At 51.2% G+C, this 24,904-nt stretch overlaps 1 protein-coding gene across 2 annotated transcripts; it reads right to left on the bottom strand.

The window, feature by feature from the left end:
- LHX2 (LIM homeobox 2) lies at nucleotides 1-23,691 on the bottom strand. 2 transcript variants are annotated; one of them, XM_049895847.1, is made up of 6 exons: nucleotides 23,446-23,478; nucleotides 22,636-22,783; nucleotides 21,729-21,931; nucleotides 20,427-20,830; nucleotides 14,206-14,411; nucleotides 1-648 (listed from the first exon to the last, which is right to left on the bottom strand). In XM_049895847.1, the coding sequence occupies exons 3-6, from the start codon at nucleotides 21,926-21,928 to the stop codon at nucleotides 361-363; spliced, it is 1,098 nt and encodes a 365-aa protein (XP_049751804.1). In that variant the 5' UTR covers nucleotides 21,929-21,931; nucleotides 22,636-22,783; nucleotides 23,446-23,478; the 3' UTR covers nucleotides 1-360. The 2 variants fall into 2 exon arrangements, with proteins under 2 accessions (XP_049751804.1, XP_049751803.1); XM_049895846.1 differs by lacking the exon at nucleotides 22,636-22,783 and having other exon boundaries at nucleotides 23,446-23,691.
- Nucleotides 23,692-24,904: the final 1,213 nt, after the last annotated feature.

Raw genomic sequence — 24,904 nt, 5'->3', positions numbered from 1 at the left:
GAAAAATGAACAAGTCATCCAAAGTATGGAGATAAAACAGTATTCCTAAGGCACGTGGCAGTCTTTGAAAATACAGAAGCTCTAGCCAACTTAAATTATTTGTTGTTTTTCCTCGCTCAGTCCACAAAACTGTACAGTGACACAAATGTTGTGTTGCAGATAGATCTTCCAAGTAATTCCTCAGTCCACACCGCTGCGTTAGCCGAAGACGCAATTATTTTTTTCCTCTGTCCCCAGGCGAGATCCTAAAATGTGGTTAGTTAGTTGCTCAAAGCCTCTATTTTAAAATACACTTGGAATTCAACTAAAGATAATTTCTTTTTTAAAGAAATTGTGGGGCGGGGGAAGGGGCGCGAGTCATTAGAAAAGGTTGGTAAGAGTCGTTTGTGAGGGGCTGTGAGGCTCGTGGCCCTCCAGGTTGCCAGGCACAGAAGTTAAGACGGACGTCACAGTTGGCAGGGTAGGGCTAGTCAAGTCTGTGAGGGTGGTGGGCGTGCTCGAGGGGCTGAGCGAGGCGTTGGAGAGCTCCGAGGCAGGGCCCGACGGTGTCCCAGTCTGCAGCGCCGCATCCGTCGACTTGTCCACGCCCGTATTTTCCTGCCGTAAGAGGTTGCGCCTGAACTTGGCCCGGGCGTTCTGAAACCAGACCTGCAGCGGGGCGGAGGGAAGGGCTGGTTAGGGGAAGGCAGACAGAGGGTGGAGGGTGAAGGAAGGATGGCGATAGCAGAGCATTCCCCAGACTGTTTAACTCAGAGCTCCGTTGTTTCTGTGAGATAATAATCAGTGTTTTGTGGAAGGTTAGGGGGGAGATTGGCAATATTTTGTTCTTAATAAAATAAAATAAAAATTTCACTTTCTCTAATTGGCTGTTACCAAATTTCTCTTTTGTTTTGAGAACTGAGCTGCATTCTCCCGTGTGGACCGTAGCCACTAGTCACATCTGAAATGTGACTAGTTTATGGGTGAAAATACATACCACATGTGAAGGCTTAGTATGAAAAAAAGAACGTAGAATAATCTCAAGAATTATTTTTATATTGAATACATGTTGAAAAGATAATATTCTAGGTATATTAAATTAAATAAAATATACTATTAAATGTAATGGTTTCTTTTTACTTTTCGAATGTGGCTACAAGAAAATTTAAGAAGCCTTGGTAAAACAACGGTTAAGTGCTTCACTGCTAACTGAAAGATCTGAAGTTTGAACCCACCAGCAGCTCTCCAGGAGAAAAGACTTGAAAGACCTGACGATCTGCTCCCATGAAGATTACAGCCTAGGAAACCCTATGGGGCAGTTCTACTCTGTCCTAAAGAGTCGCTGTCAGTTGGATCAACAAGATGACACAGAACAACTAGAAAATTTTTAATTAAATATGTGGCTTACATATTTCTACTGGCCAGCACAGTTCCAGAACCAAATCTTCACCGTTTTTCACAGTGATTGTTTGAGAAACCTTTTTTTTTTTTTTTTGGCGGTCACCTTTAAGTACCCATTAAAGATAGATTCCACGAGTTCTTGTTGGTATAATTTTTAATGTGTTTTGAGGTCAGTAAGTCTGGGAAATACGAGAATGATGTAAAGAACACATAGGTATCAGTCAATAAATAGTTATCTAAAAACAAACAAACACCGATCCTCATGCCTGCCACCAACAGTTGGAGAAGCCACTGTGTATTCTGGGCCACTGGATTTCAGGTGTCAGGGCGGAGGTGGGCAGAGTGGGAACAGCTGCCCTATTAAATCAAGGCCTAGGAGGTTATAGCGTGGGCCTGGCTTCCCCTTGCACAGATTCGTTCTCCCAACCTGCCACATCCAAATATCCATTTATGAGTGAGGTGGGGCGGGGACAGAATTAGAACTGAGCTTGGTGCTCAAATAACGCCAAGGAAAGAAAATATGTGTTTACTTTCATTTTTCCTTGGGCACAGATACATGCACACATCCATGCACATACCTATGCACACATGCCTGTTCACACTTGTACATACGAAGAAACTGACTTACACAGCCCCACACACATGAACATCCACCCATCTAACTGCACAGACAGACTCAGCTGTACCCAGAGGTCTGTGAAGTACTTTGGGGAGAAGTCTAGGAAATCAGGCTACTGTGGGGGTTTGTACCTCCCCAAGAAAAAAAGCCCACAATGGAGGGCCCCTTCACTTCCCTTTGGATGAGGAAAACACCCTCCATAAGCCTCCCCATAAAACAAACGGCCTGGGGAATTCTAGGGATTCTGGGATGTCCATTTGTGCATTTCCAGATGTGTTTGCATCTGCCTGTCTTCCTAGTGTCTCAGGCAAGGGTGGGTAGGGCCAGCTCCTGGCCCAACCCTTCCCTGGGAACTACCCCGCCACAGGCCCCTGCAGCCTCAAACCAGTCATTTTGGTGGCCTGACACAATTTGGGCTCAATTAAAAGCACAGCTGCGGCGAGAATCTTGGAGTAAGGAGGGAGAAACAGCCCTGTGAAGTCAGGGAACAAAGCTCTCTCCCCAGAAGAAGAAAGCACATTTTCCCTGGCCTTCTGCCCAAAGGAAGCCTATCACCTCTTCTGGGTGCTTGCAAATAAGTAGAGCGCTTCCAAGACCACCCCCAGCATGCTCTCCTGGCTGGGGGAGTAGAGTGAGGGGTGGTCCTTCCCTGTCTGGCCTACAGAAATCTGTACTGGTGAGACTGTCTTTGGTCCTTAGAATGACTGATGAAGAAAGCCCCCTGAGGTGCTCAGAGAGAGGAATTGACTTGTCCAAGAACACACAGCAGGATGAGGAAGGCTGGAGCCTTGGTGCCACTCCCTTGCTACTGTCCTGACCTGTGCGCATGCAAGCCAGTGAGTGCACCTATGCAACTGTGGTAGCTGAAGTGGGGAGCCCCTGGGGTGGGGGGGCATTGCTCATTGATCTGGGGTTCTAAGACCTTAGGAAGGGCTGGGAGTGGTCAGCTGCTGGCTGTTTGCTACTCTCCAGGCATTTTCCCTAACAGTAGGTTTGGAAACAACGACCACATCTTCCACAACTGCCTTGTCTGCTTTACTGGATCTGAGGAGCTGGGAATCTCCTGGATGAAAATTCAACAACTCAGCTAAGAGTCAGGCTGCTCTGGGGCTTTGTGTTAGGGTTTGTTTTTCACCGTAAGTAGGGTTTCACCAGGGTTCTCTCCCAGGTATCTTAGCAAGTCCCTTTCCAAGAGGTAACTGAGGGCAGAGACCCTAATCGAAGTCATCTCTGTGTCCCCAGAGCCTGGTACCAGGACTGGCAAAGAAAAAAGATCAGTAATCTATGTTGAGTTTATAGCAGCTAATATTTATGGACCTCTTACTATGTGCCAGGAACCTCTAAATGTACCATCACGGGTTATCCTCATGATAAGCCAAGTAGGCAGGAACTATCATTATCCCCATTTTTGTAGAATTAAAAAACAGGCTCAGAGTGTTGAAGTCACTTGGCCAAGGTCATCTAGAGGCCAAGCCGAGAGTGGAATCCAGGACTGCCTGCCATACAGAATCCATCCTCTCACCTACCACATTATTCTGATAAGTCAGCCAGTGAATGAATAAATGAACAAACAGGTGAGTAAGCAGGTAAGCAACTGTGGTGCAGTGGAAAGAGCACTGGACGTAGCTTTCAGTTCTGGTTCTGCTACTGACCAGTCAAGAAGTGACCATGGGCTAGTCCCTTTCCTCTGGGCTTGCTTCAGTTTCCCCACCTGTACAACCAGGGAACTGAACATGATCTCTGTGGCCTCTTGGGGTTCTAACAGGCTGGGATTCTACAGCAGATGCAAGGTGGAAGGAGGTGATCTACTCTACCCACCTTCTTAAATTGGAAGCCCTCTCTGTCTCCCTTCAATCCTTGCTCTTACCCATAATAGCTCTGTAGTTGTCAGAGATCTGTCCTTGGGACAATGAGACCCAGCTCAGGTATGGAATCACCAGGACACAACACCAGGCCAGGTGCCCCAGCCTGATGCATAGTGGGTACCAGAAAAGTCCTGGGTGGATAAGGAAGCACAAGTCCACACTGCTATTTGCCCCTTCTTCCTGCACCAACTGGCCCTGCAAGCTGTGTTTTTTCTCATAAACACTCTTCCCCAGAATCTTTTTCATCAAGAAAACCCATTTGGCCTTAGCAAGTCCCCTCCTAGGACTCTAAGGAAGCCACCCAAAAGACAAAAGCTTCATGCCCAAAGATGTCCATCATGGTATTTTTTTAAATAACATCAAACCAATGGCTGCATGCAAAATGTCCAACCAGACGGAGCAAACTGGAGGTCATGACACAGCCACTTCACACAGCCACAAAGGAAAAGTGATGAATGTCATATGATAAAAGAGGATAAAAATGTATATCCTCTGGTATTGCAATTTCATAAAGAAAATATTATTCACTCACTAAGTTCCAGGCATTGTCTAAGCAAAAGTTCTAGGCATTTTACACATATTAAGTCATTTAGTCTTCATAATAACACTACAAGGTAGGTACTATTATTACTGTCAGTTTACAAGTGAGGACACTAAGGCCTGCCTCAGTTTCCCTACCTGTCCAACAAGCATACAAAAGAAGGTACCGTAAGAGGTGGAACTGAGATGTGAACTCCAGCAGGCTGGGTCCATGCCTTTAACCATTTATTAACCTCTGAACTACATGACTGGATTACTGGGTTCCCAGGGCCCTGGTGGCACAGTGATTAAGAGCTCAGGCTGCTAATCAAAGGTCGGCAGTTCGAATCCACCAGCTGCTCCTTGGAAACCCTGTGGGGCAGATCTACTCTGTCCTATAGGGTCGCTATGAGTCTGAATCAACTCAATGGCAACAGTTTCGGTTTGTTTTGATGGTCATATATGGGTATACAATGTTCTACTATTTGTAAACTTTTTAAATAACTTTTCTTTAAAGAAGCAAAAATAATAAGCACTGGACTGGAAATCAGGAATCCTTGGTTCTAGCCCCAGGACTACAACTACTTTGCCGTGGGATCTTAGGCAAGTCACTCCATCTCTCTGAACCTTGGTTTCTTGTCTAAAATGAGAGATTCAGGCCAAACCATCTATAAAACTCCATCCAGTTTAGGCCGCCCATGACTGGATTGGAAACCCACCACGGCTCTGTGCAAATGACAGGCAGGGTCATGCTCACTTTCCTTGTTTTATAGCTAGGGCAACTGAGGCTCAAATGAAATACCCAGCCCTGACCACCCCCTTCACCAGGTAAGTTCCTACGTTACATGCTCTCACTGCACCCCTGTATTTTTCCTTCCTAGCACTTCTTCAAAGGACCCCTGATGGCACAGTGGTTAAGTGGTCAGCTGCTAACTGAAAGGTTGCTGGTTTGAACCCACTAGTTGGTCTGCAGAAGAAAGATGTGACAGTCTGCTTCTGTTAAGATTACGGTCTTGCAGTACACAATATGGGGGAAATCAACACAACATGACCAAGGCAAGAGAAGACACTGAGAGAGGTACACAAGAATAAAAGGCAATGACATTAAACACTATAGCAGATGCAATCCTGCAACAACAGTGATACAAACAAGAAATTATGAGTGGATATACAGGTTTTTTTTTTTTTTTTTTTTTATATAGGTAGACAGATATGCTGAATGGATATGACAGGGCGTACGGGAATATAAACCCATTGCCGAAGAGTCGATTCCAACTCACAGCAACTGTATAGGACAGAGTGGAACTGCCCCATAGTTTTCAAGGAACATCTGATGGATTCGAACTGCTGCCCTTTTGGTTAGTAGACATAGTTCTTAACCACTATACCACCAGGGTTTCCATGGGCATATACTCATGTGCATATCTAGGTTTGGCTATGGATATTTCTACACACAAATTTGTATGTGCTGTATGTACATTCATATATATAATAGAGCACACAGGGGCACAGTCATGGAAACATCCTAGACATAGCCAATCACCTCGCAAGGCTGAGTTATTGGGCTTGAAGGCAAGGATCATAGACTTGGGGGACATCTAGTTCAACTGGTATAACAGTTCATAAAGACAATGTTCTACATCCTACTTTGGTGAGTAGCATCTGGGGTCCTCAAAGCTCACGAGTGGCCATCTAAGATACAACTATTCGTCTCTTTCCATCTGAAGCAAAGGGAAGTGAAGAAAACCAAAGACTCAAGGAAACAATCAATCCAAAGGACTAATGGAGCGCAGGAACCACAGCCTCCAGTAGCCTAAGACCAGAAGAACTAGATGGTGCCTGGCTACCACCATCAACCACTCTGACCAGAATCACAATAGAAGGTCCTGGTTAGAGTGGGGAAAAAATAGAACAAAATTAAAATTCATAAAAAACACTAGATTTACTGGTCTGAGAGAGATTGGAGGAGCCCCCGAGACTATGGCCCTTACATACTCTTCTAACTTGGAACTGAAACCACTCCCAGAGAACACTTTTCAGCCAAATAGTAGATGGGCCTATAAAATAAACAATAATACCCATGAGGAAAGTGCTTCTTAGAACAGTCATCTTATATGAGACCAAAAGGGCAACATCAGCCTAAAAGCAAAGATGAGAAGGAAGGAAGGGGCAGGAAAACCAGACAAATAGAAATGGGGAATTCAGGGTGGCAACAGGGAGAGTGCTGACACATTGCAGGATTGCAACCAATGCTACAAAACAATTTGTGTATAAACTATTGAAAGAGAAACTAACATGCTCTGTAAGCCTTCACCTAAAGCCCCCACCAAAAAAAATAAACAACTGAAAAAAATGGGTAGAGGATGTGAATAGTTTACAGAAACAAATACAAAAGGCCAATAAACATATGAAAATATGCTCAATCTCTCATAATCAATGCAAAGCAACAATAGAATTAAATTTGCAAATGATCAGGCTGGCAAAAATTAAAGTCTGATAAAATCCAGTGCTGGCAAGGATATGGCAAAACAGGCACTTGCATATATGGCTGATGAAAGTGGAAACTGCTGCAATATATTTAAAGGATAGTTTAAAATTTCTACCAAAATTTTAAATGCATATGTCTTTGCCCTTAAAGATCTGACCACAAAGCTCAAATATGTGTACTAAAATATTCACTGCAGAATTGTTTAAGCACTGGAAACAAGTTAAAGATTTGTCATGAGGAAGCCGGTCACAATGACAAACCTATAAAATGAACTACCATTCAACCATTAGAAAGAAATAAGGAGACCTACATGGACTGATACAAAAAGACCTTCGAGACACATTAAGTGGAAAAAACAAAGTGTAGAACAGTCAGGCAGTATGTGAACATATTTATACTTATACACGTTTGTGTGTGTGTGTATATATACACATACGTACATGTACGTGTGTGTGTGTTTGCTTATGGATTCATAAAAACTTCTTGAAGGATGTATAAGAAACCATATTACCTCTGGAGTATAGGACCAGGGCTTGGGGAACGGGTGAGAAATCTTGATTTTTATATCTTTGTATATGGTTTTAATTTCTTTACGAAGTGCACGTGTTTGCTTCATAATTAAAAAAAATAAAAAGTTGCTACCAAAAGAAAAAAAAAAAGATTACAGCCTTGGAAACTCTATGGGGCAGTTCTACTCTGTCCTATAGGGTTGCTATGAGTCAGAATCAACTCAACGGCAACAGGTTTCGTTTTGGCTTAGCACTTCTTCAATTTTATTTTTTTTCAAGGGTTACATGGAAATAAGGTTTCTCTAGTCAAATAAATTTGGGAAATGTTAGACTAGAAAAAGTTGAGTCTCTTCAAGATTTCTCAATGCCTATATTAATGCTAGCACGCTCTGATCTCCAAGACAAAGACATTAGCAAATCTTCTTTTGCCCAAACTTATTTGGTCTCAGAATCATTTTACAAATACTTTTGTTATGAGATATTCAAATATACAGAAAAATAAAGACAGCAATCTTACCCTTATTTTAATTATTTATACATCACTTTGTTGCACAACTGTCTCCCCCTAAATTGTATGCTCCAGAGGGGTCCTGTTCCCTGTCCTGCTCACCAGTGACTACTCAGTGTCTCATGCCCCACTCAGCACAGGGCAGGAGGTCAGTATACCTGTTAAACAGGTCAGAAAACAGAGAACAGCTACAGTTCTCTGCTCCTGAGTCCTCTCACAGGCCAGTGATGACTAACTGGTCATCCTAAGAATGTTTTTAAATTGCTGGTGGTTAAAATGCATCACACCACAAACCCCTAAGGAGAACTTCACCTTCCAAATAAATCAGCTCACCTTTCCCACCCCCTGTGCCACTAAGCCCAGAGCATCTTAATATTCTGCCTTCCTGGCCCTTCCCCAGGAAGGGAGAGAAGCATCTATGGGCTAAGGAATGGTCTCCATGCATTTGCAAGGCTTCACGTCTTAATGGACCTCTGTTCAAGGAGCCATTCTGTCTCCTAGCCATGTTGGCCACTGATGAAAAGTCAGTATTGTAGCTGTCATGCTGCTGCTGCTGACAAATTTGAGCACTTTTTATTCACCAAGTTCTTTACAACAGGGTTCCTGCTTTCCTACCAAGACATGGCATCTATGACCCACTCCTTCTCTTTTCTCTATTTTCACTGCTGCATTCTGCAGATAGATCAAAGGGGAAAAAAGATCACAATCCCTACACTGTGCTATGCTGGAAAGAGCTTTGGAATCAGAGCCATCTGGGCTTGACTCCTGGCTCCACCACTTACCAGCTGTGAGACTCAGGGCTAGGATCCTAGCCTTCAGTCTCTGAACTTCAGTCTCCTCATCTGCAAACTGGAGATAATTACATTTTTTAAATGTGTCCAGAAGAGCTTATTACACTGAACGCTGAACACAACTGTGTATGTATGTGTGTGTGCGTGTATATGACAGAAACATGTATAAAGTCCCTAATATACACTTTATAAATTATACTGTATACCATCTCATTTATTCCTCACAACTACCCAAAGAGGTAGGTATTACTATTATTCCCATTTGTTAGCGGAAGCCACTGAGGGTCAGAGAGGTTAAGTCACTTGTCCAGGGTCACTTAGTAAGTGGGAAAGCTGAGTCTGGACCTCCAAATCCCCACAGGGGTGGTCATCCCAGGCCTGCCATGATGTTCACGCATTGCCGACAAGATTCAATAACACCCTAGAAACCCCCAGACACAAACACACACACACACATACACACACGTGCGTGCATGCACATACATGTGCACGTACATGCACACATGCGTACGCACACTCGCACAGGCACGCTGCACCACCTCCCTCTGGGAACACAGCCTCAACCTCAAGCCCTGCCCCATGCCCTGGAGGCTCTTTCAGAAGGGTTTCAGTTGTGCCACAAGTTTGGGGGTGAGGACCTGCAGGGGGCGCCCAAGGCCTAGTACCATTAAGCCAGCATAGACCCAGTGATGGAAAAAAAAAAAAAAAGTGATGAGGAACTATTAAATGGGCATTCACTGTGTACCAGCAGGCATCATGCTGGAACCTTCCCATTCACTGTACCAATCCTTAGGTATCCTCAAGGTAGGAACTATTATTCTTCCCAATTCAGAGTTAAGGAGTCAAGCTCAGAGCAAAGAAGTTAACGTGCCCAAATCACACAGCTAGTAAATCAGAGAGGATCTAAACCAGTCTTTACACTTTCCAAAGCCACACCACCAGCTGCCTCCCCGAAAACTGCTCCCACCTCATCTCCCCCAACTGACCCATCAGTAGTCAGGACACCTGGGAGCAAACCCCACCCTGCCAGTTCCTGGCTCCTGTAACCTATTGCAAATCACTTTATCTCACTAGGACTGGAGTGTCTCATCTGTAAAATGGACATGAAAATATTAAGGTAAGTTAGATGAGTGGTGGAAAAGACAACGCTTTGCAAACTGCTGCACAGTCATAAGCAGTTGTGTTGTTAGTGGATACTAAGGATTTGGGCAGGAGATTTGGAGGTCTGGGAAGAAGGAAAAACAGTGGTCTGGAATGCCTTAAGAGTGTGCCCTCCACCTCAAAATTGTTGTTAGGTGCTGTAGAGTCAGAGCAAACCTAGGTGACCCCATGTGACTGAGTAGAACTGCTCCATAGGATTTTCTCGGCTGTAATCTTTATGGAAGCAGATTGCTGGGACTTTCTCCTGAGCCGCTAGGTAGATGGGTTTGAATCAGCAATCTTTGGGTTAACAGCCAAGCACTTAACTTTTTGTGCCACCAGGGCTCCTTATCTACAGGCTGTAAGTGATACTCACACTCAAAGACAGTGCTGGGTTGGCTTAGAGGAGAAAGAGCAATGTCCTTTGATCAGACAGACCTGGATTTCGATCAGCTGTGCTATTTACTAGCAAAGGGTGACTTTGGGCAAGTGGGAATTATTTGCACCTCAATGTTCTCATCTATGGAGCCTTAGTGGTTCAGCATTTAAGCATTCAACTCCTAACTAAAAGGTCGGCAGTTCAAATCCACCAGCCACTCCCTGGAAACCCTATGGTGCAGTTCTACTCTGTCCTATAGGGTCGCTATGAGTAAGAATCAACCGGACGGCAACAGGTTTGGTTTCTTTTTGGTCCTCATCTACACAGTAAGGAGAGGGGATGGTGATGTCTGACAGTGAGAGCTCAATGAGCAAATGTATTTCACAGGCTGAGCCAAGTATCTGCCTGATATATAATAAACCCATTGCCATCGAGTCAATTCTGACTCATGGTAACCCCATGTGTTACAGCATAGAGCTCTCCATGGCATTTTCTTGGCTGTAATCTTTACGGAAGATTGCCAGGCCTTTTTTCCTCAGCGTATCTGGGTGGGTTCAAACCTCCAACCTTGAGGTTCGTAGTCAAGCACAAACCATTTGTGCCACCTAGGGACCTCCAGACCAGTTGCTGTCAATTCCAACTCATGACAACCCTATGTGTGTCAGAGTACAATTACTCCATAGGGTTTTCAATGGCTGTGATCTTTGGGAAATAGATTGCCAAGGCTTTCCTCCAAGGAGCCATTGGGTAGACTTGAACTACCCACCTATTGGTTAGCAGCGAGCACATTACATATTTGTGCCACCTGGGGACTCCTGATACACAGTAGGCATGCAAACATTTGTTGACCAGTAGACACACCATAACCAGCAGTGCTTTTCTCCTCAAATGGGCCGTACCCTTAGTTTTTCTGAGACCCCATGGTGGAGAGAGTGGGTAACTGTGAGCAGTTCTGGCTCAGGGTTCTGAGGGAGGAGGGTACAGGGCAATCATTCACTCAGGCCTCTCAGAGGAACCTTTTCTCACACATAGAGTGGTTGGTACCTCTTCTGGGCTCCCACAATAACCCCCTGCTGATGGATTACACTATGGGGAAATTGGTTATCTGTGATCTGGATATACACCTAATAGATGATTTCTTTCATGGCCAGGCTTATGGTTCATTCACCTCTGTGTCTCCAGCTTCCTCCACCGCAAGGCCTGGTGCCAATAGGTGCTTAACAGATACCTGGTCAGATGAAAAAATGAAAGGTGACTCTGCTGGAAATCTTATTTGCCCCTAAATCAGGCAACTAAATTTTGGGCCTTACCAAGGCCAGCAGAGACTGGGTCCTCACTCCAGATTGAGACTCAACTAGTAAGGAACTTCATTTCATTTAATCTGGGTAACTAGGAAAGACATATGCTCTTATGGCGCCCATTTTACAGATGGGAAAACTATGACTTGGAAAAAGTAAGTTGACAAAGACACCGAGCCACTGAGCAGGGTACCTAAGGAACCCAGGTCTTCCTGAATCCAGCTCTACCTGACTTCAAGTCCCTGTTCATACTCCTGTCCGCTTTACCACCCCTGCCCCCTCCCCCCTCCCCAAAATAAAGGACTATGGTTAGTGGGAGGGACGAAACCTCCTACTAACTAGAAAAAAGGCCGATGACACCAAGGTCCCCAGGCCAGAGTCCTCAAGGAAGCATCAAGTCCCAGTTTCAGAGCCAGTTCAGAGCTGAGGAAGGGATGGGGAGGCGAGGAGGTTCCCCCGACATAACCCAAAAAGCTAAAGTCTGAGGAAAGCGGACCAGGGGGCCAGGAAGGCGTAGCACTATCGCTCCCACCCACGCGCCCAGACCAGCCGGACCTAGGCCGTGGGCAAGACGGACTCGAGGAGGAGGGGCTGGGCCAACGCGGGAAGCTCCAGGCCCAGGGGGCGGATCCAGAGAGGCGCACTAGCGCCCCATTGGCTGGCTCCTACCTCCCTCGGCTGCGTCACGGAGCCCGCAGGAGCCGGAGCTGCCCCTGAGCTGCCGCTGAGCTGCCCCAGTAGTGCAGAGGCCAAGCCCGCCTGGAGATGCAGACTCTCTACTCCCCCGGTAGGTTCCAGGACCCGCGCCTTAGTCACAGGCCCCTCCCTTCACCGCGGTCACAACACGCTTTTTCTTTTTTTCTGACAGGCTCGCTGTGAAACTTTTCTAGGATGGCTGCGTACCCGTCCGTGTCTGTCACTGTTACCCTCATCCCTTCGATGTCGCCTCGCAGACCTCAACCCCCACCCGGGGGCTGGAGCGTGGGTCAGGCTGCCCTAGACTTGTATCCCAGCACCTCCCCTCCTGTTGCGAAACCCTGGTCATGTCACTTCATCTGTTTTCTTACCTAAAAATATTTCTATAATCACACGTTCTGAAGAATAAAGGGGAGGAACTTTCCTGCCTTGTCATTGTATGGATGGGAAAACTGAGGTTCAGCAACCAGAATAATTGTTGATCCCATTAAAACCCGTTGCCTTCGAGCTGATTCCAACTCAAAGCAACCCTATAGGACAAAGTAGAACTGCCCCATAGAGTTTCCAAGGAGTGCCTGGTCCATTCAAACTGCCGACCTATTGGTTAGCAGCCACAGCACTTAACCACTATGCCACCAGGGTTTCCAATTGTTCATTCTAGGTAATTAATTAAAAAAACAACAACAACAAAAAAAACTCATTGCCCTCAAGTGGATTCCAACACATAGCGACTCCATAGGACAGAGTGGAACTGTCCTATAGGGTTTCCAAGGAGTGCCTGGTGGATTCAAATTGCCGATCTTTTGGTTAGCAGCTGAACTCTTAACCAGTGTGCCATCAGGGCGCCACCTGGGAAAAAAGGCCTGGTGATCTATTTCCCCAAAACCAGCCCTTGAAAACCCTATGGACTACTACTCTGACACAGATGGGATCTCTGTGAGTCAGAATCAACTTGATGACAACTGGTTTTACCACCCACTGAGCAGTTAAGTGTCAGGCACTGTGATGAACACTTTACATCATTTCAGTGGCTCCTCCAATAACCCTGTGGTATAGTTTCTTGTGCCCATTTTACAGATGAGGAAACAGGCTCAGAGGAGTTAAGTGACTTGCCCAGGACCATGAATCAAGTAAGAGTAGTAGAAGCTAAAGATTCAGAAGTGGCGGCCCAAGGCTTGTGAGTTTGAGCCACCCAGGGTCCTGAAACCCCCAGAATGGGGTTCTTAATACCTTTGTCATCATGGACAGACCCTCTGGAATCTGATAAGAGCTCTGTATCCCCTCCCTATCAAGAAAACACTTTCATATACAAGTACAATTCTGCTCAGTTTCAGAGGCAATCACCTCTTCCCCCACCTGCTTCCCCCACTGCCCTTTGGGCAGACCTGTGAAAGCCTCTCTTGCCCACCCCATAGGACCTGCCTGCAACCCTTCCAAACCTTGCTTCCAGGGGAGTTTGGAAGACAGCAAAAAGAGACAGAAGAATAATATAGAGAGATGCCAGTACAAATAAAAGAGAGGGGGAGAGAGACAGAGACAAAAAAAAAAAAAGAGAGACAAACTTGGGAAAGTGAGTGAGAAGCGAGGAGAAAGGCAAGCAGCTAACAGCTGCCTCCTATGAGGAACAACCTGGGATGAGGGATTGAAGGGGGACTCTGGATGTACCTGAAATGCTTGGACCTTTTACAGTGTGAACATATTTGAGTGTCACATGAGTAATAAATAGTAACTAAGAATTATTTGCAAGAAAGGAAAGAGACTTGTGTAGACAAAGAGGACAGAGAAGGACAAAGAGAAAAAACTGAGAAAAGCTGAAAAAGAGAAAGAAGATGTAAAGTTAGAAGAAAAGATTAAAAGACAGATAAAGAAACAGACCGAGTAGACGGAAGTGGAAAACAAGAAAGATAAATGCAGATACAGGGGCCAAAAGTCCTTCCACGGTCCGTGGCTGGTGTGGGGTACTGTCCCAGGCCCTGGCAGTTGCCCCCATTCCTTGCCCTGGCCCTGGCTGACCTGGAGAACTCGCTTGGTAAGGCCCGTCTTCTGCGCCAGCTGCTTCAAGTCCTTGGCATCGGGGTTGTGGTTAATGGCAAAGTAAGACTTCATGGTGCGAAGCTGGTGGTGCTTGAAGGAGGTGCGCATGCGCTTCGTCTTCTGGCTGCTGGGGTAAGGCTGGTCGCGGTCCAGGTGCTCCGCATCATTCTCGTTGCAGCTCAGCGCTAGGGAAGGGATGCAGAGTAGGCAGGTGAACCTTCTGATTCAGCCCCGGCCGCCAGGTCCACACCAACGCCACCCACCACCAAATGTGTCCATCCTTGGGACCAAGGTGGGATGAGGGTTATTACCCCCATTTATAGATGGGGAAACTGAGGCTGAGAGAGAGAAAGCAACCTGCCCAGGGTCAGAGAGCTAGCAAATGCAGGATTCGAGATTCAAACCTAGCTCTTTGAGAATCCAAAAACCATTCTGAGCCATCATCTTATAGTAACAATGATTATGATAATAACAACCGCAACTTGTCGATTGCTTTACTTCACTCCAGTTGGTGTGCTAAGGAACTTTACAAGCACATTCTCACTGAATCCTCAAAACAAACCTATGGAGCCAGGCATTATTTTTCCCCTTTTTACACATGTTGACACTGAGACTCAGAGACACAAGTTACTTGACTGAGACACTGTAACGCAGGGACTCCGGCCCACACTCTTCCCATTTCCCACTACACTCCCTAAGGAGAAGTGGTTATGGCTCGGCTCTCCCCGTGGTGTCTAGGATAGGCATCTGGAAGGCGCTGACTGAAAGAGATATTCGTTTTTATTTTGCCCTCATCAGTTCCCACAACCAAAAGTACTGAATGCCCCTGGGCCAGGGCACTGGACGGGCACTGCATTTTGTAGTTTAATCCTCACTGTGCGCTGTGAGGCAGTTTCCCAGTTTAGCAAATGGGGTAAATGAGGCTCAGGGATGTTAAGTGCTCTGCCTCAAACTCTCAGAGAGTGGCAGAGTTGGAACTGGAAAAGAGAAGGAAGTTGGAAGAAAAAAGGAACATGTATTAGACACTTCCGTATGCCTCTGCCTTTTCATACATCATTGGACCTTCATTCACAACAGTTCTGAGAGGTGGCTACTACTGTTCACCCCATTTTAGAGATGAGGAAGCTCAGGGAAATGAAGCCACTTGCACATGGCCACACCATTGATAATGGCTGAGCCTACATTCAACACTGGAGTCCTCATCTGTTTCCTTCCACCACATCACAAAGGGGAGGGGAGATGACTCTTTGAGGAGCCTGACTCCATCCAGAAAGGGTCCAACTGGGGCCTGGCTGCCAATGCTTGGAAGAGATGGGGGGGGATGCCGCAGGGGTGAAAACCTCAAGAAGTTACTCCCCAGCTTGGCATTGATAGGGACAGGGCAAGACTCCAAGTCGCAGGCCCCTCATCACATCCTGAGGCAATCCATACACAATGTCTTGCCTTGAGGCAAGCCTCCCAGGAGGTTCAAATTCAGCCCCTATAAAGTGGGGACCTGGAAAGATGTCTAATACCCATTATACCCCTATAAAAGAGTGGCCATATTTTGTGCAAAAAAATGTAGGACTTCCTGCTCAATTTGAATTTCACATAAAGAACAAATAATTTTTTAGTAAAAAGACATTACCATCAAGCCGATAACGACTCATGGTGACCCTATAGGATAGAGTAGAACTGCCTCATAGGGTTTCCAAGGACCGGCTGGTGGATCCGAACTGCTGAACTTTTAGGTAGCAGCCGAGGTCTTAACCACTGAGCCACCAGGGCTCTAGTTTTAGTAAAAGACGTCCCAAATAATTCACAGGAATACTATAGTAAAACTTTATTTGTTTATCTGAAATTGCAGTATAACAGGACGTCCTGCATTTTATTTGACAACCCTACCCCCAAGTACTGCTCTCTGGATGACCTATCCCTCCCCCTGCCCAGGTGGGAAGTAGTCCCTACTGAGAGAATTTGCAAGATACAGGTCTTGCCCCGCCCTTGGAGCTGACAGCAAAGGGCTACTCCTCTTAAGGGCCCCTACCCACACGTATCCAGGTCCTCCACCCCTGTTGTGCTCCCACTGAGAGCACCCAGGGTGGGCAATAGGAGGTCCATAAATTTAAGGGGATCAGAGTATTTTTTTAGAGTATGGATGACTCCCAACCCGCTCCGCAGAAACTGCCCCGCCCCCGCCACACAGTGGGGAGCGACCCTCTTCTTGCCCTAGGCCCAAGCTCCACCCGGGTGGGGCAAGCCTCCCCAAGGGGATCTCTGGGCCCATCCGTCAGCCCAGCCTCTGCAGGGGCCTCACTGCTGTTAATGAGCTCCATGGGGACCCCGGCGCCCTGTGCACGTCCCTTGGGCTCACGGGGCGCGCCCTGACTGCGGCCTAGGTGGGGGGAGGTAGCGCGGGGGAGGGAGACAGAAAGAGCAGAGATAGGAGAAAAACGAGGCAGGAATAGAAAGCCAGAGAATGGAGAGAGAAAAAAAGGAGAGGGGGTAGGGAGGGAAAATGGACAGAGCCAGGAAAAAAGAGACAGGAGGAAAAAAAAAAAAAAGCAATAGAGATGGTAAAGAACTGCAGAGAGACAGCTACAAAGACTGAGAAATAAATCAAAGAGCCTGAGAAGAAAGCGAGGCCGGAAGTAAAGGGAATGTGTGGCGGAGGGTTCGGGTGAGAGTACCGTACCGAATCCTAGGTCTCACGGAGACCGGTCCCTGCACGGAAGGCCTTTTCGGAAGCCGTTACAGGCGGGGGAGTGGAAAGGTGGGAAGAGGAGGCGAGGGGAGCTAGGGAGCCTGCCGGATGGAGCGAGGCCGAGGGCGGGCCAGTGACCAGGGCAGGGGGCTGTGCTGTGGGAAGGGAGAGAAGACGGTGGGAATAGGTGGCCCCTTGGGCCCAGGTCTGGCCCGTACCCCAGACACCCTCAATCCTAGGGTGGGGCCCAGATTCCCCAGGATCGGATCCGGGGAGGGGTGAGAGGCCAAGGGGAAGAGGAGGACCCGGCCTTTCTCTCTCTCTCTCTCTCTTTTTTTTTTCTTTTCTTTTCCTCTCAATTAGGCCGATTCAATGGAGCTAAAGAGCTCGTAAAATCATGAATAATTTACTCGTGATCTGTTATTAACCCATCGGGTTTCGAGCTCTTGTCGCTGGAACTGAACCTGTAATCAAATCTGACTTCGCCTCATTTTACTAAAGACGAGATTGTAGGTTCAATTGTCTAAATAATGGATTGGAATCAAATCAGTAATTACGCCGCTAGGCACACACACACAGAAAGCTGGGACTGGGGGAGGCCCTGGCGTCCAGCCGGTCCGCGCGGGACTCCTGCGGCCGTGGCGCGCAAACCCGGCGCAAAGTTCGTGGCCTGGGCCCCGCGCCGGCTCTGGCCGTCCTTCCCGCACCCCTGGCCCCGCAGGCAGTCCCGCTGGGGTGTGCGTTTGGAGGGGAGCAGTTCAGTTCCACCTCCAGTGCTGTGCAGCGCGCTCGGACCCGCGGGGCAGCAGGAGGAGGGGCACAGCGGCCCCCCGCCCCGGAAGGACTTTCCGACCCTGCGGCCCTGCGGCCCAGGCTGTCCTCCCCTAAACCAAGGGCCCCACGCACCGACCGCGCCTCCTCCCCACTCTGGCCGGAGCTCACCACCCTTTAATAACGTGCCGCGGCTCCTCGGCTGGACTGTCCCCTAGACTGAGGGCTTTTCAAGGGATCCATGTTGCTGGGCCCTTAGGTGTGGGACACTTACACAAACAAGCTCACGTCCTTATAGTAGGAAACATGAGTGCAAGCGCGCGCACACACACGAACACACACACACACAACGCACACAGCCCTAAGTCAGACCCTGGTCGGTTCTCTATTTTCAGTCCCTGTCTCCCCAAAGCCTGGGGTTGTGGTCTCCCCAAAGCCCACACTACCGCCATTTCCCTGCCGCCGGTGCCCTGAAGGGTGGGGCAAAAGCCAGAACTGACAAGCCTGGATGAGCCCGGTGCCCCCTTTTCCCAACCTAGCCCGGAATAAGCAAGCCGCAGAGCCACCAGCGGCGCGCTCTGCGCTGTTTCAGCGAGTCCGGAGAGCCTGGGCCAAGGCCTGAGACCCGTGCACCGGGACAGAGAAATAGACACGCAAACAGAGATCCAGAGACAAGAATAAGAGAGACGAAGAGAAAGGGGGACTGAGAGAAGGCAGAAAAGAAAAAAAGGACGGGCCAAAGAGCACCTAAGAAGACAGTGAGTGGCGGCGTTCTGTGGAGGTGCCAGATATCCTCAAACTCAGTCTTCAGTCACATCTCCCCGCTCAGGGCAGAGAGGCCTCTCGCGGGTAGGATGGGGGTGGGGGTACGGAGGCCTAGGAGTAGCAAAAACCAGAAATAAATCTCTGCACCTTCTACCGGTCAGTTCTAAACCAGGCTCCTAATGTGCGTCCCGGGAAAACAATCCCGCTCCCTACCCACCGTGCGCCTTGGGGCCGCAGAGAGCCGGCTGATTCCTATCAGAAGCAGACCCCACTTAGTAAACAGATGCGGCTTTGTTGGGGGGGGGGTTGGCCTAGACTCAGTTTAGTCTTTATTTTCCGGGCGGTGGGAGATGAGGGAGGAAACTTCAGGAAAGCGGCATCTTTGGTACACCCATCAACAAATCCTAAATCCTCCTCTGCCGCGGTTCCGGTGGACCCGCTTGCGACCACCTCACCATTTGCTAAACTGGGGGCTGCATTTTCCTCCCAGCTCCGCACAGCCACATACACAATCCACGATCCAGAAGTATAGCGAGGTTAACAAGCGCCCAGGAGCCATCTCTCAGTTTGTGCCCCCTCCCACCCGGTCGACGATGGCTGGTAGTTGTGGCGGGGGGGGGGGGGGGGGGAGTTGTGATTCGCCGGCCTGCCTCGTCGGGTGCCCCCTTGGACTTGCGCCCGGGGGCAAATGCCCCCTCTAATCCCTCCTCGCTACGCTTCTGCCAGGATCCTCCAACAAGCAACTTCGGTGGAGCGAACAGGAGCCCCACCCGCATCACATCCGATTTCCCTCCCCAGCCAGGTCACACTTTTTAAGATTAAAATAACTCTGATTTCTCTGACTTCTTCTCCACCGCCGTCTCCTCCCCATAGTTCATAGAGTTGGGTTTGCTTTTGTTTTTGGTTTTTTCCCCCCCAAGTTGTGCATTTGACTGAGGGGAAAAGGAGGAAGAAAACAAAACCTCCCCAATCCGAGTCTCTCACAAACCAAAGAAAGAAAATACTTGCAAATAAATTCTATCTAGTTCGGAAGCCCGGGACGTCATAAACCTTTCCAGGCCGTCCAGACTTCAGGCAGATGTTGCCGGTTCAATTTGCTGGGCCTCAGAACCCCAGCAGCTGTCCTAAGCAGGGAGGGGCGCGGGAGGGGTAGAGCCTCGCGGAAAACTGCCGGGCGAGGGGGGGGGGTTCAAAGACGCCGGAAATGTGAAACGAGCCCCCTCTTCCCTCCCGCCACCTCCTCCCCCCCGCTCTGCGCGAGGCCCGGCCTCCTCCAGTCTCAACCCCCAGCGCCGGGTTCCAAGGGTCGCGGCCCTCACCCTAGTACCCCCAGGCCCCGGGAACTTGGGGGAAAGAGCCCGGGAAAAGCGAGACCTGGCCGAGCAGGAGAATCGAGCTGGGCACAATGACCCGCAACTCTTCCTCAGAAAAGGCTCCAGGGGCTCCAGTCCCCCTAGCCTGCTGCCCTCGGGGCATTTTATCCAACCGGGCTGCATGCCAGGGCAAGCTCGGTGCCCCCGGCCACTGCCAGCTCTTTCTCTTGGGACCCTTGCCACCCTGCCTCTCTCCTCAGCTCCCCAGCTCCCTGTCTTCAGCCGCGCCAACTCAGAGCCTCTTTAGTGTTTGGCGCCGCCTTGCTTTCCTACTCCTGCACTTTGAGCCCAGCAAAGCGGAGGAAAGGCCCAAATCAAATAGCCGCCCCCAAAAACCCATCTCTCAGCGACAAGCCTTTGCACCAGGGGCAGCGCAGCCAGGGATTAATGCGCCCTTTATTGTTTTTCTTCCTGCTGCAGCCATAGGCACGTGGGCTGATGCTTGGAAGGCTAATGTTCCTCCTCCCGGGGCTGTCCAAGGCTTAAGGCGCAGGGAAGCTGAGGACTAAAGTACCCCCTCCCCATATGCCCACCACACTGAGATTCACTCTGCACGCCGCACACTACCTCCCAACCCGATGGGGGCGCTCGGCGCGCCTCACACTCACCAGCGTTGTAGGCCGCTAGATCCGCCCCGGGGCCGGGGCTCTTGCGCTTTCTGGGCCGCCCCTTCTGCACCGTGCCCACGCCATTGTAGTAGGGAAGACCCAGCGGGTTGGCCCCCGCTGCGCCCAGCCCCGCACTCTTGGCCGCAGCTGCCGCCGCAGCCGCCGCTGCTACATCGGCGTGGTTGAAGTGCGTAGGGTACTCGCCCTGCAGCAAAGCCTCGAAGTGCAAGCGGCAGTAGACTAGGCTGTCCTTCATGCCGAAGTGGTCGCCCGTAGTCAGCATCTTGTTACACGTGGTGCAAGTGAAGCAGTTGAGGTGATAAACCAAGTCCCGGGCGCGCATCACCATCTCCGAGGCCGAGATGCCCAGGTGGCAGCGGGCGCAGCGCTGCACAGAGAACCGCCTGTAGGGACCATCGAGGGAGGGGCTGTGGGGACACATGGTCGTATAACCCCTCTCCCACATCCCGCCTTCAGGTGCCACTGCTGTTGCTGGGGTCAATCCCTCCTCAAGATGGACAACCTAGCCTTTACTTGGAGTATGGGGCAAGAGGGGACTAAATGTTTACCCAGGCCTGAGGCTGGTTCTGCCCTGAAAAAAAAAAAAAAAGCTCCCCTTAAACATTTTCATGCCTCCAAAGGCTTCTACTTGACTCAGAGAGTGAGCAAGTCCTAGGACAGCCTTTGCTTGGGAGGGAAGGAGGGCTTCCCCACTTGCCCCTTTTCCACCCTTTACTTCTACCCTCCACACCAGCACCTGGAAAACCTTTGTAACTTGGGAAAAAGACAGACAGAGAGAGAGAAACAGACCTTAACCCTATATCCTAAAAGAAGGAGAAACAGGGAGCTTGGGGTCTGTTAGTGGTGATTCCAGTCCTTTGATCCTGGCCAGCTTTCACTCCCATCTTGCCCAAAGACTCCTCAATGCACCCACTCCCCCAGTTCTCCCTCCAACTTTGCTGCACACCAGCCAAGGGTGCCTGGGTTTGGTGGTACCTGTTTCTGTCTCCTCTGATACACCCAAGAAACTTCGAAGGGTGAAGGGTGCGAGAACCCCAGCCCAAGCTCGCTTATGGGCTAAGCTGAGACTAGAGAGCAGCTTCCTGTTTTCTCTGAGTCACTACCCTTTCCAAGAGCTCCCAATTTGTCTCTGAAAAGGGCTGTCACCCATTTAGCATTTCCTTGAAGTAGGGGGTTCCTGAGTAGGGAGCCCTCCCCCAGGACTGGAGGTAAAAGAGAAGAACAGTATTGGTCCTGAGGTGGGGGTCCTGAGTGGCAGGGGGTCCTGGGGTAGGGGGCTACCTGTAGTAGTCTTCCTTGCAGTAGATGCTGCCGTCCTTGCTGAAACAGGTGAGCTCCGATTCCAGATTGAGCTTGCACTCGCAGCACTTGAGGCAGCGCATATGCCACTGCTTGTCCACCGCCAGCAGGTAATAGCGGTCCGAGATCTTGCCCCCGCAGCCGGCGCAAAGCGCGGCGCGGTCACTGCTGATGGACGGCATGGTCTGCGGAGGGAGGGAGGCGAGAGACCGCAGCGCCTGCATCAGGCTGCGGCCAGCCGCCGCCGCCGCTGCGAAAGGGGCACCCGCAGCTCCCTTCGTGGCCCCAGCTGGCCCTAAACGTGGAGGGGGCTGCCTGCAGAAAGGCACAACACTCTACCCCTACCCCAAAAGGCCGGTATCCGGGCAGCTCGGATCCCAGGCCCGCCTTCACAGCCCAAGCCGGCCACAGGCCCAGGCCGGGCTCCTGGCCTAGATGGCTCTCCTGCCTTACTTATCTCCCCTCCTCTTCTCCCTGCCCATTCCCCAGAAAGACTCAGGCTGTGTTTGGGGACTGCAGCAGCGGTGGCTACTCCAGTCAAGCTCTCCAACAGCTTCCCAAAATTGTTTCTTAAAGGAGCCACTTGGCTGAAGCCCCAAAAAGTGGCAGAGTGACCATTGGAAGTCACCCTCCACACACACAGGCTCCCCTCCTGAGACCCGCACTGAGTCCCTGACCTCCAGCCTAGAGATCTCTGGATCCTTAAGCCAAAGGTTTAGGCCAGGGCAGGTCCCACCGACTCCTGCTCTTCTGCCACCTCTACCACACCGGCTGGGGCTCTCTTGAATCCTCAATGCAGGTCAAAGGGCTAAGAGATGGTTAATGGGGCGCAGGGGCACCCTCGAAGTGTCCGAGTGCCGGACAGGCCCTACTCAAATTCGTCGCTAACCTGAGCACTCTGCGGGCTCCTAAGCAAGAGGCGACTGGAGCTGCCGCTCTTGCTCTTGGAGCAAAGAAGCTTCGCCCATGTCCCCGCCTCCTCGGTTTCTAAAGGTCATCTCTGGGTTCGGCTTGGGCAGCGTCTGCTCGTGCAGTCTCTGGGGAGATTTGAGGCGAGGAACTGGCTATTTGGGGCTGGGCCGGCGGAGCCAGTCGTGAAGATCCTAATGGACTCTCCTTCCGCAAGAGCCAGGCCAGAGCCTGAACTCTGAGCTCCTGGCTTGGCCAAGTCCGGTGGGCAAGGAGGCCAGAAGACCGGGGATCAACGAAAAGCACTGGCCGCGAAGACTCCGGCCTCAGAAACCAGCTACGGAGGGAGCCCGGTCTGCGGGGAGGTGGGGAGCGGCCCAAGCCGGCTGAAGCCCCAAGATTCCCAGTTGGTTGCTCTTCCCCGGCGCCGCAGGCGGCACCGCCAGCACCCGAGCCGAAGAGAGCGGGGCGCGGGTCCGGCGGCCAGAGGTGAGGTGAGAGCCGCCTGCGCCGTGAGTCAGACTTCGCTCCCACTTCGGGAGAAATGGTCTCCTCCACCCTCCCGGTCAGACATTTCGGTTTCAACCGTGTTTCCCTCCTTCGTCCCAGCAGCCGAGTTTTCCCCAGGCCAGGAGCTCTGGGCCCTGCATCCTGCCCGTGGATTCTCAGCGCCCTGTCCCGTGCGGCACGAAAGACTCTCGCTCCCCAAAGTGCCCCTAAACTTCGAGAAGCCGAGACGCAGATCGGCCCGGCCCAGCTCTCAGTCCCGACCCCTCAGCCGACCGCCTACCGTCTCTGTGTCGCCGCGGTCGATGGCGGAGCTGATAGCCGGGGCCTCGCTCTTGGCCCTTCGGTCCATCTCGTCGATGACCCCGTGCACCTCGGGGCCTGACAGACTGTGGAACAGCATCACGGCGGCACCGGCGGGGCCGGGGGCGCGGCTCCTCCGCGGGAGGGCTTGCCCCCGGCCTCAGCTGCCTGGCGCTCCCAGCGCTAACGGGCCCGGTGCATCGCCACCGCGGCCCCGGCCCCGCCCGAGCTCGGCTGCGCCCCCAGGCCGGGCTCCGGGCCCCGGGCGCCAGTGGGCCAGGACGACTCCCGCCAAGACGCAGCGGTAGCTACATCGCGGGGCGCCTGGGCGGCGGCGCCAAAGCCGGAGTCACAAGGGCACCGGGCGGTAGGCGGGGGTGGGGTGGGGTGGGGTGGTGGGAGACAAGGGCAGGGGTCGGCGCCCGCTGCGGGTGCTTTCACGCCGCGGGCATCGTCCACCCGGTTTCGGCGCCCGGGGCGCAAAGCAGGGGCGCAAACTCTGCCCGAAGCAGGGACGGCTGGGTCTGGGCTCACCCCGGAGCGGCTAGGTGCCCACGGCGGCCCAGCTGCCTGGACCCCTCCCCTCCCCGGGGTGCGCCCCCAGCCCAGGGCGACCCGTTTGGGCGCTGAGTTGGCTACTGGAGTAGGGGTTTCTCCGAAGCCAGCGAGCCGAGTCGAGCCACCGGGAGAATTGAAGAGGAGGAAGAAGAGGAGGAGGAGGAGGAGGAGGAGGGAAAGGAGGAGGAGGTGGAGGAGGAGAAAAAGGAGGAGGAGCAGAGTGGGAGGAGGAGCCGCCGGCCGCCAGCCCAGCCGCGCGCAACGCTCTCCAAGCGCGCGCCGAGCCCAGCCCCGGCTCTGCAGTCCGCGCCAGCGCAAGCCTCCGCGCCTTTTCTACAGCCACGCCTGACATCACGTCCTGCCGCCACGCCATTGGCCGCCCGGAGCCCCGGGCCCGGGCAGCGCGTGCTCTCGGAAGGCGGGAGACTCGAGAGGGAGGGGAGAGTCAGGAGAAGAGACGAGATGGTGGGAGCTGGTGGGCGAGGTTGGAAGGAGGCGGCGGAAGGGAGGGAGGAGGGAGAGCTCAGGGTTCGGAGTTTCAAAGCTACGAAAACAGTTGCCTGAGATTTCTTCAGGAAGGAAAATTAAACCCTCTTTCCCTGTAGTCTCTCTGCCAAGAAGGCGCAGCCAGAGGTTGCTCGAGATCTCACTCCGGGCTGTCCAGCCGAGGTGCAGGCTCCGGAGCCGCGGCTTCCTCCAGCAGGAGCTGGGAAGGCTGGGGGAAAGCAGGCCTGGGACAGAGAGCTTCGGAAGCCTTTGGCCGCTTCCCGCCAAACTCGGCCTTCGGGCCAGGCTCCGCGCCCTGGGTTGAGGGCGGCCGCGCAGGCCTCCTGGGGACCCGGCAGGGCCAGAGAGGCGAGAGCCAGCGGGAGAGTCGTGAC

Source organism: Elephas maximus, chromosome 9, assembly GCF_024166365.1.
Source record: "Elephas maximus indicus isolate mEleMax1 chromosome 9, mEleMax1 primary haplotype, whole genome shotgun sequence".
Taxonomy (NCBI): Eukaryota; Metazoa; Chordata; class Mammalia; order Proboscidea; family Elephantidae; genus Elephas; species Elephas maximus.
Note: the sequence above shows the minus strand (reverse complement) of the source record. Positions and strands in the feature narration are given on the sequence as shown.